Source organism: Pelophylax lessonae (assembly GCF_965119305.1).
Source record: "Pelophylax lessonae genome assembly, chromosome: 4".
In the NCBI taxonomy this organism is placed as follows: Eukaryota; Metazoa; Chordata; class Amphibia; order Anura; family Ranidae; genus Pelophylax; species Pelophylax lessonae.
In genome coordinates this window covers 134,184,555-134,204,281 of record NC_138771.1, presented here as the reverse complement: position 1 = coordinate 134,204,281, position 19,727 = coordinate 134,184,555, and the positions used below count along the sequence as shown (strand labels likewise).

Here is a 19,727-nt window from a genome sequence, read left to right as displayed (position 1 = left end):
GCCCCACAAATGCAGATCGTAAATGCAGTGCGTTTGCCGGCAGCTCACTGCATGGTACCACAATACCATGCAATTTGGTGCAGCATGTTTTTAAAAGTAGTGTATGCACTACTTTTTCCACATTCTGGTGTAACTTACAGCCCATTCCCATGAATGGGCTGCAAAACCTCACTGCACAGGAACAAGCCGGAATCACACAGCAATGCGGTATGTGTTCCTGTGTGATCCCAGTGTGAACGGGCCCTAATTGTCTATGTCAGGGATTCCCAAACTACGGCCCTGCAGCTGTTGCAGAACTACACATCCCACCGCGGTCCGGATGCAGACCGAGCAGCTGATCCATGTGGACCCGGGACCATGCCACTTAGAAGCCGCCAGTCTCCGTCACCACCCCCACCTCACATCTTTCCCCTATACACACAGCCAGAGTAGTATCCTCTGCCCCCCCCCCCCTTCACTCTCCTATCTTAGACAGAGTGGACAGCAGGAGGCAGAGCATTTCTGGACCGAGTGTGGGACACACAGCATTGAACGGAGTGCAGAAGCGGGAGCTGCCGGGGTCAACTTTTTATATTTATCGGCAGGTGATTGGCAGCTAAGACCGCTCTGCAGCCCATCACCTGCTGGTTAACTCGAAAAGTTAACCCCGGCAGCTCCAGCTCCCACACTCAGTCCATAAATGCTCTGCCTCCCCCTCCTCCCACACTCGATTCAGTGCTGTACTAAGCCTCCCACACTTGGTCCAGAAATCTTCGCTTTAAAATAGGAGAGGGGGGGGGGCAGAGAACACTACTCTGGCTATGTGTGGGGGGAATGATGTGAAGGGGCAGTGCTGTGGGAGGGGGTAAATTGTGAAGAGGGGCAGTGCTGGGGGGGATGTAAAAAGGGATAGTACTGGGGGGGGGGGGAGATGCAGAGGGGCAGTGTGCCGGGGGGGGTGATGCAAAGGGAGGGCAGTGCTGGGGGAGGAAAGTAAAACATGAAGAGGGGCAGTGCTGTGAGGGGGAAGTGTGATGTAAAGGGAGGGAGCAGTGCTGTGGGGGGGGGGTGATATAAAGGAGAACAATGCTGAGGTGGAGGAGGGCAGAGCATAATATTGTGTGTGTGTGGGGTGAGGGTTGTGATGATGTGAGGGGGGCAGTGCTCTGGGGGGGGATATAAAGAGGGGCAGTGTTGTTGAGGGATGTGAAGGGGGCACAGTTCTGCTGGGGGGTGATGTGAAGGGGAAGTGATGTGAAGGGGAAAAGGATGGTACTGTGGGGTGGGGTGAGTTGGGGGTGGTATGAAGGGGGCACAGACTGTGGGGGGGAGGGTATATGTGAAATTGCCCACCCCACAGTAATGTGTGGGAGAGATGTGAAGGGGCAGAGGACAATACTGTGTGGCAGGAGTGATGGTTTAAAGGGGGGTTGGGGACTGGTGTGAATAAAGAGGGTGTGTGATGTGAGGGGGTTGAGTACAAGGCCTAAGAACACTGTGAAGTGGGGTACTCTGATGTGTGGGGGGAACTGAGGACACTGAATAAAAGGATTGTCCTATCCTATAGGATGAGAGGGCTGAAAAAAATTTGGTTTGGACCTCTAGTGGTAGAAAATTTTACTGGTCGGACCTCCATGAATTTTAATTTAATACCCCTAGCCTAGGGGGTCCAAATGGAAGTGGGAGCGAAAACTAGGTACCCGCGCGGCACTGACCACAAAAAAAAAAAAAATGACATGCCAAATGTGGCATAGGGGGGGGGGGGGAGGAGTGCTTAAAGCAGAACTTCGCCTTTTGGGTGGAGCTCTGCTTTAATTTTTGTTTCTTTTTTAACTCTTTTTAACAATAGATGTAAAAAAAACAAAAAAAAACATCACCCCCTATGTTGTCAGCCTGGCACAGCAGGCATGCAAGCTGGTATGCCCATAGCACTCTCGCAGTCCCCTACCATGATGTTTGCCATTTCTGACATTTGTTATTCTACCTTTCTCTCTCTATTAGACTCGATGTCTCCAGTCCCGTTTTTTGCAGAGTCGGAATCTCAATTGTATTGCACTGTGTGAAGGTAACTGACTCTATTTAATTGATTTCCTATGGTTCAAATTAGGTGTATAAGTGAAATAAGAAAAATGTTTGAAAGCGGTGTTACTATAGTGGTTGATGCATAGAAAGCAAGCAAAGGTCTGGAGAAAGGTGTGGCAGTTGCCTAAAGCCACCAACAGGCTCCATTCTTCAAAAGACACAAGGTATCTCGTGGGCAGCTAGTCAACTCTTCTTAAAGAGGAAGTAAACCCTCCTCAGGAAGTTGTACCTATAGGTAAGCCTATGATAAGGCTTACCTAAAGGTACTGTAAATATCTCCTAAACATGTACCGTTTAGGAGATATTTACCTTTAATGCAGCCAGTGACGTCACTGGCGCATGCGCTCTAAAGGAACGGCTGATCGTGCCGTTCCTTCAGAGCCCCGTGCCGTGACCGTCGGCTCCCGCGCGCGTGCGCGGGAGTGACGTCACCGCGGCTCCGGCCAATCAGATGACCGGATGCCGCGATCCCTGAACACGAGCGACATGTCATGTCGCCCGTCATACAGGTAAGAGAGCGGCACGGCGGGGGCTCGTTCTAAGGTAAGTATTTCATAATGAGCTAGTATGCGATGCATACTAGCTCATTATGTCTTTCTCTTGCAGGTTTTAAAAAAAAAAAAAAAAATAAATTTTAAACAAGTTTACAACCTCTTTAAGATTTTCCATACCATAAATTATGTCTAGCTAAAACTTTTGCATCTTAGTTTTGGATAGAGTAGGGAAGAGAACCTCTGTCAGGTTTTTACTGCTTTCCACAGCACCATCATAGAGACTTTTCCTCACTTCCTCTAATGATGATGTTTTACCAGACATTTAATCAGGGGAACTCTCCAACAACAACATAGACAGAAATAAAATGTTTTTTATTACAATGTATCTAAAGGAAGTATTGGATACCACCTTTTCAAAAGATAATTTGTAAAAAAAAGATGTAATTAAAAACACAACTTTTTTTTTCTAATTTTGGATAGAGTAGAGAGGGATTAGAACACCTGTCTGTCTTTATAACTGTCTGTGCCCTCTCTATTTATCCTGTTTACTGTTACATCACAATTTTGGGATGACACCAGAATAGTAATGGAGGGGAACGCTTCCAATGGGGACACTAGTTCTGGTGACATTCCAGGATTTCACCAGTATGGAAAGATTTCCTCTCACTTCCTGTTTGCCTATGTGACAGGACGTGAAGGAAAATCTCCCCTTTGGGACACAGAACCTTCCCTTACTTTACACTTTGAATAGGGGGAGACTAGAAGACCTGTCAGATCTTTTTTTCTGTTTTTTGAGCCATTTGCAGACTTTGCCTCAGTTCCTGCCTGCTGACTGTTGTGAGCAGGAAAGAAAGTCAGGTGGTCTTGCTAATAGTGGCCATACATGGAACGATTTTATATTCAATTGCAGCATTGTCAATTAATTCATTGTGTTCCATATACCTTATTATCCTACTTATCTACTGTATGATTGGATTTTCCATCTAGATTAGGGGTCTCCAAACTGGGGCCAAATTTGGCCCGCTGCAAGATTTTAACCTGCCCTCTGATGTAAAATAGGACTCGATGCGGGCTGTCATGTAAAGGAAACTCTGATGTAAGGGGGACTTTGATGAAGACTCTGATGTAAGGGGCTTTGGTTGCGACTGAAGATTATTTCTCAGTTTTTCTAAATAATAAAATTCTGAGTAAAAAAAAAATTCCAAGTAAAACTCATTAATTTATTTACATTTGAATAGATTATCTGAAAAAGTGACTTGCTTTGGCATATCTGTAAAATAATATATGATGGCCCTCATTCTAAAAGGTTTGGAGACCTCTGATCTAGACCAATCAAAGTGTTTTACTCAAAATCCAATAAAGGGCACAGTAGGATGTGAATTTATAAAAAGTTTGCATAGCAGTTTGCCCTGTGAAAATGCAGGTGTTGGGAGGCTTTTGGTATCCCTGCACTGGTTGCTGGTTAAGATTTATGATTGTATTGGCCTCTACCAGCCGCGTTTTAGCTCTTGGCGGACTGGAGTGTGATGTTGATATCTAGCCTTTTGCTGTGGTATCCTTAGTGATATTTACATAATATGGTTCCCTTTTTCTATTTACATGTGGAACATTATTGTTGTGAGCCCATTCAGTATATGAGTGTAGTTTATTGCCGCCTTGGTTTATGCCCACACCTGCCCCCAGGGGGCTTTTGACCAAACTTTTGTGCCCTCTCTTGTTTGGTGCTATAATTTATTTTACTTGCCCCCCCCCCCCCTCACCTCCTGAAGAAGTGGGTTAATTCCGCGAAACATGTTGAGGAATTGAGCAACGGCCTACCCACAGGGGACACCTACCTATCACTCTGAATTAGGAATTGTATACATATGTGTCATTATGGGTTGGTGTCATTTACTCTATGGGAGACTCTTTAACCACCTAGGCGGTAATCCCAAGCGTGACTCGGGGTGGATTTTTCATTGCAGGATCAGTAACCCCGAGTCACGCTCGGGGTGGATGTGCAGAGAGCGCAGCGGTGTTCTCTTACCTTGTCCTGGCGATCCAGCGATGATCTCTCATTGCTGAGATTGCCAGCCGAGAGTCCCGCCGCTCCTCCGTCCTCCGTCAGTGTGATCACTTCCTAGTTCCGTTCCCTGCAACAGCAATGCTGCATGGGAGCGGAACTAGGGAGGGAAATTAAAAAAAAAAAAAAAAACGTTGCACAAAACACATTTTATATTATATATATATATGCATATATATATATATATATATATACACCGGTATATATATATATATACCGGTATATATATATATATATATATGTGTATATATGTGTGTATATATATATATATATATATATACACACACACATATATCTATATATAATATATAATGCATGAATTATAATCTAATCAATAATATAATTTTATTATATATATTATATATTAAATAATAAAATAATATTATTGATTCGATTATAATTCACGCGTTTGTGTTTCAAATTTATCACATCTGGGATGTCTACTAGACTCTTGTTTTGGTCAGGTTTAAGTCAGTAATTACTAAGTATTGTAGGCCTATAATACATAACGCCAAATTTCCATGAAAACAATTGTACCGCTTTTGGTATGTAATTCCTGACATAATCATACCGCCAGGGAGGTTAAGGGAGGTTTGTTATGCACAACCTATTAACATGTTTTTAAGAGTGTAATTTTATGGTCTTTGTAACAATAAAATGTATATTGTTGTGTTGTTTCCTCAAAAGTCCATCTTTTTTATTTTTTACATTTTGACTATATTATTAGAATGATGGGGCCTTTGGCGATCTGTCATTTACCTTACTTCCCATGGTACCTTGCTGCCTGCTTCCTGTATTGACTCCGCCTCCTTCTCTCGGCACCTCTGCCTCTGTATTTTATAAGGCAGGCTCTGTGAAATGTGTGACACAACAGTGCCTATTCAGAGGCTTTAGTGACTATGAGGTTTATTTACTAAAGCTGGAGAGTGCAAAATCAGGCTAATTTCTGCATAGAAACCAAACAGTTTCCAGGTTTTATTGCCAAAGCTTAAAAAAGAACTCCACTTTTGTTGAGAAAAAAAATTCCCCTCTGGGTGATCTACCCTGTTTCCCTGAAAATAAGCCCTATCCCAAATATAAGACTTAGAGGGATTTTCAGGGATGGCTGCAATATAAGCCCTACCCTGAAAATAAGCCCTAGTAAATCCTTGTAAAAACACATAATTAATTTTGTAAAAAGATTATATAAATGAGCAGCGTGTCTCCTTTTGTTCTTCTCCTCTCCCCCCGGCTTTTGTCAGTGGTCCCTCCCTCTGCAGTGCTTGGAGCAGGGTTGACATCAGTGGGGATCTCAGCCCTTCCCTCTGCAGTATTCGGAGAGGGAAAGTAGTGCGCCAGGGGGTCACATAAGTGCCCAGCGGCGCTGTAAATAAGGTATTTTTCACAATAAAGTTACAAAAGGAGACACACTGCACATTACATAATCTTTTTACATATTCGATCACATAATTTTACAATGAATTTTACAATGACTTTATTCAAGGTTTATTTTTGGAATTACAGAATGTCATAATGCTGACTCCTGAACTGACATGGGATGAGAACATTTTATTGTTTTATTCAAGTTTTTTTAGAACATAGGGAGGGCTAAATGACACAGCACAAGCACTGTGCTGCCTATCATGCTTTAAGGGATCAGGATATTTATTTATTTATTTTAGGGTTGCAATCAATTTAAGATCGTCATTTTACATACCGTAAAAAAAGTAAGACATCCCCTGAAAATAAGCCCTAGTGTGTTTTCTGTAGCCAAACTTAAGATAAGACCCGGTCTTATTTTCGGGGAAACACGGGTATGTACATTGCAAGGTTTATAACAAACTTTGTTGCAGATTCCTTCCTTTTGTTATTCTGAAGAAATCCCTGTGTGCTCTTCTGTGCCTCTGTGCTGAGTGGGTCTAATGGGAGTGGTATAATTATCTATCAGCTGTGGCAGCTACAAGACACTAATGAGGAAATCTCCTGGGCCTGCATCCCTTTAGATGTGTTCCTAGTGGGGGTATGTCACCAAAAATGACATTTTTGTTGCAGGGGATGCATGAAATCTGATTTGTATCTTAGTGTAGACTTCTGAGAAAATCAGTGAGCCAATCACACAAGCAGGAAATTATGTTTCTGGGGGTGGTCAGTACACATTTTGTGTACAGAACAGCTCCAGGTAGCCATATTGCATTGCATTTTCAGGAAATTACAGTGGCTGCAAATTGAAAAGGAAAGGTGATTTTTAATAACATTTAAATGCAATATGATTTGTGTCGATATTGTATACGCTATATTGTTTTTCCTTAATTTGCTATTTTTTCCCCCCACAAAAGTGGAGTTCCCCCTTTAATTGAACAAGCTGGGGTTAGAAGCTGATTGGTTTCTAAGCAGAAGTGAGCCTGATTTTGCACTCTCCAGTTTTGGTAAATAAACCCCTATATGTCACTGACTTGTGGGGATGTTCCAAAAATGCGTTTTCAAACTTTAAGATTATTCAGAATAATAGGCGTAGGCTACAAATAACAGAAATACAATATGGAAATGTATATATGATTTTATATGTTGAAATAGATACACTTGATGTGATACAATGATAAAAGTGTGCAGTAATTGAACATTCTATACAGGCATACCCCACTTTTAAGTACACAATGGGACCAGAGCATGTATGTAAAACGAAAATGTACTTAAAGTGAAGCAATACTTTTTTTCATTTCTCAATGCATGTAAATACACTAGCTCCATAGGAAATCTTGGTCAGCTTGACATGGCACTGCTCCCAAACCATGTTGACAAGGACACCAAGCTTGGGGAGCATGTTAAGGGGATCCAGGACTATGACATAGTAGATTACCTAGGCAAGCTGGCCAGCCACAAACATGATATGTTGTAGTCCTGGGTCCCCTCTCGGTGCTCCCTAAGTTTGGTATCCCTGTCACTTATGGTTTGGGAGCAGTGCCATGTCAAGCTGACCAAGATTTCCTATAGACGCCAATGTTAAAAACCGGGAGTAGTGTCATGCCAAGCTGAACAAGCTGTGTCCTTACTCGCGAGTGTACTTAAAGTGAGTGTACTTAAAGCGGGGTATCCCTGTATACGCTCTATTTTAAGTCTGTTTCCTCTTTATTAAAGGGATTCTGGCAAGGCTTGCATCTTTGTATTCTCATTGTCTGTATGTAAGCCTCTATGTCGCATGTCTAAATTACCTTTCTGATGTTCACTACAGCCTGTCTTGTTAAACATTCTTTCAGATGTTACTGAAAGTTTCTTGATTTATCCTGATCATAACATCATTATGCTTCTTCATAGTAATAACATCAAAGGATCTGCAGAAGCATGGGAATATTTGGGTGTGCCCTGTGTCTGACCATGTCTGCACACGTTTTTTCTTTGTGTAAGTAACTAAATCTATGCCATGTACAATACTAAATATTAATGTTTGTGATGCATGTTCTTTGCTAGAACTTTGGTATTTTAGATGACTATGGTATATGTGGTAGAATACAAAGATCTCTTTGCAACGTGTCACCCCTTTAGAAACTTACATACGAAATTATACAGACTTTTTATTAAATCAGATTCCAACGTTGCCTTTCCTGCATTTTTTAGCCATATCACAAGTGAAATTTTTTACTCTCAGTGATAACAGTAAACAGGATAATTAGAGAGGGGGCATCTCAAGAGTATACAAATTATCAACATTATTCATAGGCAGGGTCAGAGATTTCGGAGCAGTGGCGTGGTGGAGCAAGTTGAGAAAGTATTGTGCTGCTGGGAAGTCTGGGTTGTTGCTGGTTATGGTTGTTGAAATAATGCTTTGGACAGTCTTCCATTGGGGGAAGAGATTTGGGCAGTACCACTATATCAGCAACAAACTGCCTTCTACTTTGGTAGAGCACTAGCCTCAGTCAGAAAGTGAAGGTAGAAAACAGATGGATTCTGTGAAAAAAAGAGGGATGGGTTCTGTACCATCAAGAGCATAACTTGTAGCCATTAGCCTGGGTGGCATTTAGAGTTTTTTGTGGATAGTGAGGTTGTTACCCTTATTCACTTCTGTCAGCATGGGAGCTGGCCTTTTTCCTATGCTCTATAGCAGTGATGGTGAACCTTGGCACCCCAGATGTTTTAGAACTACATTTCCCATGATGCTCATGCACTCTGCAGAGCAGTTAAGAATCATGGGAAATGTAGTTCCAAAACATCTGGGGTGCCAAGGTTGGCCATCACTGCTCTATAGGTTGGTCCAGTTTTGGGAAAGGGGTTATGTGCAGCAAACAGGTTAGAATACAGGGTGGAGATTAAGGGTCCATGCACACTGGCTTAAAAAACTCTGCTGCTACAAGAGGTTTGTGTCTTGCCTGTAGAAGCAGTTCAATATTATCCCATGTGCCCATGCACATTAGCTCAGCGTTTAGAGGCAGGAAAAAAAACAACCTTCTGGTTTGCATTCTTGATTGGAGCTTTCTGGCAGAAAAAATGCTAAACACTCCTAAACGCACTTAAACATGTGTACAAAACGCTCTATATGAGCATGTTTTCTGCTAAGGGAGCTCTGCAGTGGGCATGAAGCCTAAGTATTTTTTGGGGGGTCATCTGAAATTCCAGAGGAATTAGTGGTCCTGCAAACACATGGCAAGCTTTGGGGCAGTGAAGAAAATGTCATATTTGAAAGTTGGACCAATTGGCCTGCAAGTGTTTCGTCAATCAAGATAGCTCTGTCATGGAAGATTGAATTCTTTAGGAATTGGTATGCTAGAATGTGTGTGTGGCTAGTAGGCCTTTAGGAAGTTTGGAGATGTGCCCAGTTCAAAATCTGGGATCATGCACATAGGTGTGAGAGGGCCTGTAGAAAGTAAGGGACTTAAGGATGCCAAATAAGCATTTTAAAGTAGAATCTATGAGGTGGTCTTGCGTTGACCAGTGGGATTGTTTGGGGTGAACCCACAACATGGATTGGAAGTGTCGACTCATATTGGTTTGTTCCAGATCTACCCACTCTTAATGCAGAATGAATGCTCTAGTTGACTTTCCCAATAATAATTGCATGAGGCTCTAGAAGACCAATTCCATGTTTTGGTAATGTCAGGTGGGCAAGGTTTACTCTAGCGGTAGAATGCTTCCAGATGAATGTATAGAACATTCTTTGCAGCGAACAGATAAAGACTTTGGGAAGGTGTATCGGAATGATCTGAAAGATGTAGAGTATGAAGGTTACTAAGGTTCATCTTTAGGATGGTTGATCCTCCAAACCAAAAGGAGTATATTTTGTCTCATGTCTTTTGAACATGTATGTCTTGAAGGAATAAGATGTAATTACATTAAATTATATGGGAGCTGCATACCTAGGTAGGTAATCACACCAGATTACCACACAAACAGGAAATTTTGTTGCCATAATGCCACAACATCTTGGGGTAGGGTTATGTTAAGTGCAAAAGATTTAGTATAGTTGTTTTTTAACCGCTTGCTGACCACCTCATGTATGAGTACGACAGCAGAGCCTCTCTCCTGGGCTAGATCACCTATCACTTACGGATAGGGGGCGTGCGCAACGGCTGTGCTGTGATTAGTCACAGCACAAGCCAATCAGCGGGTGCTGGCCAATGATTAAACGCTGGCACTCACTGATTGGCGAGGAGGAAGACAGGACAGAGCTCTGTCAATGTAAACAATACAGAGCGGGTATGTGTCAGTTTTCTTTCCATGCAAAGCAGGGAATAGAAACCGGCACAGCCCTTAGTAAAAGCACCTGACAGTTTGCGTAAACCAATCAATATAAGCCCTTTGGGATTTTTTTAACCAAAAATATGTAGCAGAATATATATTGGCCTAAATTTATGAAGAAATGTTATTTTTTACATTTTTTTATTGGATATATTTTATAGCAGAAAGTAAAATTTATATATTGTTTTAACATTTTCTGTCTTTTTAAAAAAAAAAAAAACCCAGTGGTGATCAGATACCACCAAAAGAAAGCTCTGTTTCTGAGGAAAAAATTGACAATTTTATTTGCGTACAGGGTTGCATGACGGCGCAATTGTCAGTTAAAGTAATGCAGTGCCAAAATTAAAAAATTACCTAGTCATGAAGGGTGTAAATTTTCCAGAGGTCAAGTGTTTAATTAAATAAAATGTGGCGCTCTTCCAATAATACCTAAAATTAGATTGGATTGTGTGATGTGGGAATTCATAAAAAATATAAAAACATCAAGTTTACATTATATTCTGCCTGGACTATGGTAAAGTCTTTCAATGTTGGGGTTGGTATTTAGATGCCTAAGGAATGACTCCAAAGTGATTATATATATTTAGGGAAATAGAGGGGACCACAGACAAGTCCCGTTTTGGATCATACAGGTTTGAGAAAGGTGACTGTCACGGTCTGGAGTCAGGATCGAAGACCAGTAGCAATAGCAGCTTACGCAGGAACCAGCAGGATAGGAACACAGGCAGGTCACTCTGGCAGATGACACAGGCTCACCTGAGGTGCAGAATCTAAGTACTAACCGGTGTTCACCAGTGCTCCTGATGGTGGAGATGGATTTTGCTGCGTGTTAGTACCAGGTTGCGGCCCTCAGGATCGCCCCACCAGGATGTGAGCAAGCCAGGGTCCAGTAGCAGATTTTGCAGTTTGGGATCAAGCAGAAGCGTAGTCTAGGTGTAGCCAAAGGTTGGTAATGAGCAGTTGCAGGTTGGGATTAAGCAGAAGCATAGTCTAGGAGTGGCCAAAGGTCGGTAACGAGCAGTTGCAGGTTGGGATTAAGCAGAAGCATAGTCGAGGAACAAGCTATATGTCGATAACAAATGGTAGCGGAGATACGGACGGTAGCAGGAGAGACAAGCGAGATATTGGCTGGTGAAGGCACAATATTCTGGAAACCAGGAAGTGCAGAGACATGGCTTAAATCAGAAAGTTCATGGGAGGAGCAAAGGGTTCAAGGCAATTAAGATTCATGGCAGGATCATTCAAGGATTTGTTCAGGGAGCTGTTCAGTATTCCAGGTGGCTCAGTAAGTAGAGTCATTGCCAGCCACAGTGGAGGTCCCCGGTTAAAGTCGGGGTCCTGACAGTGACTTTTCAATATCACTCTTGCTCCAAGGATTGAATATAGCGATAAAATCACTAAAAATCTTGACATATATCTACATTGAGAAGTGAGACGGTCCTGTAATTGGGTACTTGAGTAGGGTCCTTCTCTTCTTTGGACTTCTTTGGAATGTTTGCTTCTAGTAGGCAGGGAGAGGTGGGTTGATCAGGGAGAGACTTGCAGTCTGTAACAAAATGGAGATTCATTGTTATTTCTAGACTTTTGTAATAACATACAGGAAATTCATCAGGATTTAAGCTTTTACTGGGTTTCATTTGCTTCTGTGTCATGGGAAAGTGTCATGGAACATAAGTGTAGAGATTTGTTTCTTGATTTAACACAGCGCTCTGTAGAGGATAGAGGAAGCCCCTGTGGAGGTGTCCAGTAAGGGGTTGAGGGGGTTGAAGTGGTCTCCTACTATTAGCATCCCAGTTTTACACTGATGCAGTTTTTCGGAAAAGGTAGGGTACCTATTTGTAGTTAGGGAAGTTTATTAATTACTCCTCTGGTACCTTTAAAAAACAAATGAAAACCTTCTCTGTCTACAGTTGTTCAGTTTGAGTGAAGGGGGGCTGGAATAAAGTCCTGTGACCCCTTTAGTTTTGTATATTGTGTTGGTGGTGTGGACAACGTGAGGAATCTGTAGTTTGATAATCTAGGAATTTAGTTACTTTTTCCTGCAGAAAAAAAACATTTTGTGCTTTCTCTTTGTGAAGTTCATGTAGAGTTTGGGACTTTTTCCCCTGAGTATTGAGTCTTTTTGTGATAAGAGAGAGTAGTTTTATTACTGTGTTTTAGGAGACATCTTAGAGAAGAGCATGGCCAGGTCAACAATCCCACACCAGTGTACCGGTATAAGGAAGCTAACAACCTTCCAGAGGTCACATATTTTTCTGGTGAAGCAGGAGATACTGCACTCTGTGTATTCATGAAACATAAAACATGTCAAACATTCATAAAACAAGCAAAACAAGGTAATTTATTCTATTATTTGCAATGGCACATGAATGGGGGGGACCAAATACACCTGCGGGGACCGAACATCTGCAGTATGTCTACAATAACATCTGCAATATGCTATTATTATTTCTTTGCTCCCCTCCAAGGGCATTGGGATAATGAGCAATCAAGCTTGGCTTCTTTGCCCGATTTTATACAACAGGGCTGCAGATGCTATCAGTTGGAGTGAGAAAGCCATGAGAATACTTCAGTCCAGGGTGTACCCAATCTTGCCTCTCCCCCTGCCCTCCACTGTTTGAAGCTAAAGTGCCACTGTGCGTGTGAGCAGATTTTCAAGCAAGTTGGCATTCCTCATGTCATCTAGGCTAAAACATGTTATGTGTAAGATTTAAGGATTCAACATCAAGGCAACCGCAGCTGTATACAAATATTATACTAACTTTTGTGTGCGAGGAACTCTCATGCATGTAATGAAGAAGACAAGGTTACGCTTCCCATTGAAACAGACCAGCAAATTGCTGTGAAGCAGCTTTGTATGGTATGTAAAAGAGACAGCGGCTGGAACACCCCAGGTGGTAATGGCCACAGGATGAGTGGTGGAAAGGGCTCTGACAGCCACATAGGTCCTGAGGGTGAGAGCCAGAGAAGAACACTTTACAACAGAAACTATAGCATACAATTTATTTGTCAATCGCTATCACGAGATGAGATTCTATGAGATTCCTCTTGTTAGGGGTTTCGGAAAGTGGAGTATGTGGCACATGAAAAGATGTGGAAAAGGTACGTGGAAACACTCACGCTTAAAAATTATATATATGTATATACATTGCTCGAAAAAATTAAAGGAACACTTTGAAAACATCAGATCTCAATGGGGAAAAAAATCACGCTGGATATCTATACTAATATGGACTGAAAAATGTGTTAGAAATGAAAGGATGCCACGTTGTTTGATGGAAATGAAAATTATCAACCTAGAAAAGGGCTGAATTCAAAGACACCCCTAAAATCAAAGTGAAAAAATGATGCAGAAGGCTAGTCCATTTTGCTGAAATTTCATTGCATCAACTCAAAATGGTACTCAATGATTTGTATGGCCCCCACGTGCTTGTAAGCATGCCTGACAACATTGGGGCATGCTCCTAATGGGACTACAGATGGTGTCCTGGGGTATTTCCTCCCAGATCTGGACCAGGGCATCACTGAATTCCTGAACAGACTGAAGTGCGACCTAGCGGCGTCTGATGGACCGAAACAGAATGTCCCAGAGGTGTTCTTTTGGATTTAGGTCAGGCGAGCGTGCGGGCTATTCAGTGGAATCAATTCCTTCATCCTCCAGGAATTGGCTGCATACTCTAGCCACATTAAGCTGGGCATTGCCGTGCACCAGGAGGAACCCAGGACCCATTGCACCAGCGTAGGGTCTGACAATGGGTCCAAGGATTTAATCTCAATACTTAATAGCTGTCAATGTGCCATTGTCTAGCCTGTAGAGGTCTCGGTGTCCCTTCATGGATTTGCCTCCCCAGACCATCACTGACCCACCAACAAACCAGTCATGCTAAACGATGTTACAGGCAGCAGACCCTTTCACGTCTGTCACATGTGCTCAGGGTGAACCTGCTCTCATCTGTGGAAATCAAAGGATGCCAGTGGCAGACCTGCCAATTCTGGTGTTCAATGGCAAATGCCAATCGAGCTCCACAGTGCCGGGCAGTGAGCATAGGTCCCACTGGAGGACATCGGCCCTCAAGCCACCCTCATGAAGTCTGTTTATTATTGGTCAGAGACATTCACACTAGTGGTCTGCTGAAGGTCATTTTGGAGGGCTCTGGCAGTGCTCATCCTGTTCCTCCTTGTACAAAGGAGCAGATATTGGTCCTGTTGATGGGTAAGGGACCTTCTATGGCCCTGTCCACCTCTCCTAGAATAACTTCCTGTCTCCTGGAATCTTCCCCATGCTCTTGAGACTATGCTGGGAGACACAGCAAACCTTCTGGCAATGGCATGTATTGATGTGCCATCCTGGAGGAGTTAGACTGCCTGTGCAACCTTCATAGGGTCCAGGTATTGCCTCATGCTATCAGTAGTGACACTGACCCTAGCCAAATGTAAAACTAATGAAAATCAGTCAGAAATGATTAGTAGTGAAAAAAAAATGTCAGTGACCTCCACCTGTAAAACCATTCCTGTTTTAGAGGTCGTATCATTGTTGCCCATCTAGTGCACCTGTTGTCAATTTCATTAACACCAAAGCTGCTGAAACTGATTAACAATCCCCATCTGTTACTTTACTGACCAGATCAATATCCCAGGAGCTTACTTGACTTAAAGCTATACTCGGATTAAAAAGTGTTCCTTTAATTTTTTTAAACAGTGTATATTATGTGCTATGTGGGTCACCGCTGCCCTTAAATAGAGTACAGATATACAGCTGCAAGAAAAAGTATGTGAACCCTTTGGAATGATATGGATTTCTGCACAAATTGGTCATAAAATGTGATCTGATCATCATCTAAGTCACAACAATAGACAATCACAGTCTGCTTAAACTAATGAACACACAAAGAATGAAATGTTGCCATGTTTTTATTGAACACACCATGTAAACATTCACAGTGCAGGTGGAAAAGGTATGTGAACCCTTGGGTTTATTAACTGGTTGAACCTCCTTTGGCAGCAATAATTTCAACCAAATGTTTCCTGTAGTTGAAGATCAGACATGCACAACGGTCAGGAGTAATTCTTGACCATTCCTCTTTACAGAACTGTTTCAGTTCACCAATATTCTTGGGATGTCTGGTGTGAATCGCTTTCTTGAGGTCATGCCACAGCATCTCAATCGGGTTGAGGTCAGGGCTCTGACTGGGCCATTTCAGAAGGCGTATATACTTCTGTTTAAGCCATTCTGTTGTTGATTTACTTCTATGCTTTGGGTCATTGTCCTGTTGCAACACCCATCTTCTGTTGAGCTCCAGCTGGTAGACAGATGGCCTTAAGTTCTCCTGCAAAATGTCTTGATAAACTTGGGAATTCATTTTTCCTTCGATGATAGCAATCCGTCCAGGCCCTGATGCAGCAAAGCAGCCCCAAACCATGATGCCCCCACCACCATACTTCCCAGTTGGGATGAGGTTTTGATGTTGGTGTGCTGTGCCTCTTTTTCGCCACACATAGTGTTGTGTGTTTCTTCCAAACAACTCAACTTTGCTTTAATTTGTCCACAGAATATTTTGCCAGTACTGCTGTGGAACATACAGATGCTCTTGTGCAAACTGTAAACGTGCAGCAATGTTTTGTTTGGACAGCAGTGGCTTCCTCTGTGGTATCCTCCCATGAAATCCATTCTTGTTTAGTGTTTTACGTATTGTAGATTCACTAACAGTGATGTTAGTATTTGCCAGTGACTTTTGTGAGTCTTTAGCTGACACTCTAGGATTCTTCTTCACCTCATTGAGCAGTCTGCGCTGTGCTCTTGCAGTCTTTACAGGACGGCCACTCCTAGGGAGAGTAGCAGCAGTGCTGAACTTTCTCCATTAATAGACAATTTGTCTTACTGTGGACTGATGAACAGCAAGGCTTTTGGAGATACTTTTATAACCCTTTCCAGCTTTATGCAAGTCAACAATTCTTAATCGTAGGTCTTCTGAGAGCTCTTTTGTGTGAGGCATCATTCACATCAGGCAATGCTTCTTGTGAAAAGCAAACCCAGAACTGGTGTGTGTTTTTTATAGGGCAGGGCAACACCTCCAATCTCATCTCATTGATTGGACTCCAGTTGGCTGACATCTCACTCCAATTAGCTCTTGGAGATGTCATTAGTCTAGGGGTTCACTTACTTTTTCCACCTGCACTGTGAATGTTTACATGGTGTGTTCAATAAAAACATGGCAACATTTCATTCTTTGTGTGTTATTATTTTAAGCAGACTGTGATTGTCTATTGTTGTGACTTGGATGATGATCAGATCACATTTTATGACCAATTTGTGCAGAAATCCATATCATATCAAAGGGTTCCCATACTTTTTCTTGCAGCTGTATGTATACACCATACAGTAAATCAGTAAAAAAAAAGGCTGCACTTAATCCTATAACTATCAAATACTGTAACAAGTGTAAATCATAAATTATTAAAGTAGCTAGTCATAAACCACACAATCACATACATGTGCTATCATAAAGTGCATCATAAAAGATGCAAATAAAACAAAAAAAAGCATATACAAAAGTCCATCCAGATCTTCAAAGTGCTTCTGTACATAAATATAAACTAGTGACTGTCCCTATAATTAGGTTTTCCAAATAAATTGCCTTGCGTGTTCCATAAATCACCACCACACTCCACCTTCTGTTCCCCCACCAGGGTATGCACTCATCTGCATATGTTGATGCCCCAAGCTTATGCTGAGGTGGGTCGCATAAGCTTTATTAGAGGGTATCTCCCAACTACTATACCTTTGTTCAGATATCCTCAGTCCACTGGCCCATATAATTGAGAAAGAATCATAGGAAAGATCTTAGCATAACCAGTTTAATAAAACCCATTAAAAAACATAAAAAAATATTGCACTCACAAACGAATGTGCTTGCCCAGCATGAAGGATAATGTGGCAATGCTCGTAAAGCAGCGCCGCTACTCAGGCACAATCTGGAGCCAGCGTGCGCTCCAAATCACGGAAGTGACGTTGTGCTGGAAGACTCTACATCTACGCATTTTGTCATAAACAGACATCCTCAGGAGATGCATGACTGATAATGAAAAGCATAGTGGTGGAGACTTCTGGCATGACATCGCGTGTGACACTCATGTGAGTTGTGAGACAAGCACATTACTTTGTGAGTGCAATATGTTTATGTTTTTAATGGGTTTTAATAAACTGGCGGAGTGATGCTATTCTCTTTCCTATGGTTCTTTCTCTTATGGGAGAATTTTGTCATAGGGGAACGCTTATGTATAGGAAGGTCTCTGATGCGATGGGGGGGACTCTAATGTGATGGGACTTCTGATGTTAATTTTATCAAGGCAATAATGTGCATTGTCCTAGGATCAGGTTTCCATTGAGAAGTAACATTTAACCCATGGTTGCAGGAAAGAGAATTGTATCATCTGTGGCCTGCCTAAATAAGGTTCAGTTATTAAGCTGTGGAATACTAGTCCTATAGTATATTATGCATAAATGTGCATTTTTGTTTACAGAATACCTGAAAGGATTTGACCATGCTCTTGATTTTAAAAGTAATCATTTTGTCAGCTGAGATAAAGATTCTTGAAAAGACCTGCCTGCTATGACTTTTAAAAGTCTATGTACAACTGTTTTCTAAGACTCACAATTGTACAACTCTTGAACTCTCCCTTTAAATTAAAAAATGTGATGTCAATATGGGTATAGGAACAGGGGGTTTAACTGCTCATCATTTGCGTTTAGCAGTTAATATTCTGATCTAAGAATTTTTCTCATTAGAAATTCCAAAATTCGTATCCCACAGCAAGCAGGCAGCTATCAGATTACTGTTGTCAGATGGCTTAAAAGATGAATTCTGATTGGCTGTTACAGGTTTGTTTTATTTATATATTACCATTGCCCCTTGCACTGTCTGCCTGAATGTGCAAACTGTCCTGTATAATATATGATTACAATTTGTGCTGTACTCAAGTTACTGTTCCAGTTCTAAAAAATGTCTTTCTCATTAAAGGTATGAAGATGGCCAGGTGGGGGATGCCAACATTAACACTCAGGACCCCAAGATCCAAAAGGAGATCATGAGAGTGATTGGAACCCAGGTGTACAGCGGATGAGGGATATTAACCTCAGGATTATAGCTGCTACAGAGGGGAACAGTCTGTCCTCTCTTGGACCAAGATCATGGGGCAAAATGTTGGTCTCTTTCTTGCTTCACATGAAGGAGATTGGGCATCCTCTGTGACCCTCTTTGTTGTGGAGATAAGGGTCTTGCACTGATCAAGCTCTCCAGGATACAGTAAGATATTGTTCTTTGTGGAGATGTCAATGAACTGGAACAATTACCTGAAATATACAGACTCTGCCCTGTGACAGTGCTATCCCCTTCCCTCGCTTTATCCCTACTCTGAACATTTCTCATTTACAATTCTTTGTTTAACAAAAAGAAAATCAAAAAGGTTAAAAAATAATAAAAAAAAAGACATGAAAATTTTACTTGGAGTTGATTCTATTATTTGACCTATGACAGTTAAATGGAGAAGGAAAACTTTTCATCTGGATCATACAGGCAAAATAAATGAAATTTCATGCCACACATTATTGGTTGAACAGAACATAATTTTTTAGTATTTCTTTCAGTGTTTGTGGAATACGGATAATTTTGGCTACATGGTACATGCCCTCATGCTTCACTTTCAGGTTAAATACTTCAGTAATGGATATGTGATGATCATAATGGGATGTATAGGATCAACTATGATGTTCAGCTATCCTATGCAATTCAACAATGTATCTGTTTTCATCAAGCCGTTCTGGGTCTCATAATAGTTATTGTGCCCCAAAGGCAGAAATGGCACTACCTTTCAAAACATAATTATAGGGCTTGCTATACCCTTCCACAGTTTAAACTAGCATTTAAGAAAGAAACCTTTTGGCTGGGTTCACACATGTAAATTGGATGGGGTTTCACCGCATCCAATTTGCATTACAGGAAAGTGTGACACACTCTAAATGGAGCCGGTTCACACAGCTCCGGGGTGGCCGCATCCGCATTAGAAAAGGGTCCTGTGTGTCTTTGGCTCTGTTTCAGGTGCCTGAAAAATTCGGACCTGATTCGTATCTGAAACTGTGAACGGGCACACGGACCCCCTGCTGTGCCCAAAAAGAGCATCAGATGGTATTATACACATTATTTTGGTAAATAGTATGATAAAAATACCCGTCAGATATAACTGGACTTTAAATGTACCCAAGAGGAGGAGAGAGAACCAAGATTACAATATCACATGTATATTCCTAATATAACAGTGATCCAAGGTTAAAACACCATGTGTACTGTATATTCTTAAAATAACATACTGTATTATTGTTGCTCAATAAGATAATAATTCATGAAACA

At 41.7% G+C, this 19,727-nt stretch overlaps 1 protein-coding gene across 4 annotated transcripts in view; it reads left to right on the top strand.

Annotated features, from left to right (window-relative positions):
- Positions 1-18,821, top strand: part of PARP6 (poly(ADP-ribose) polymerase family member 6) — a 79,062-nt gene extending 60,241 nt beyond the window's left edge. For all 4 annotated transcript variants that reach the window (XM_082257073.1, XM_082257072.1, XM_082257071.1 and 1 more), the window contains exons 21-23: positions 1,981-2,044; positions 7,909-7,993; positions 18,342-18,821. In XM_082257073.1, coding sequence (XP_082113199.1) covers positions 1,981-2,044; positions 7,909-7,993; positions 18,342-18,444 — 252 coding nt within the window. In that variant the 3' untranslated portion in view covers positions 18,445-18,821. The remainder of the gene's footprint in view (positions 1-1,980; positions 2,045-7,908; positions 7,994-18,341) is intronic.
- Positions 18,822-19,727: the final 906 nt, after the last annotated feature.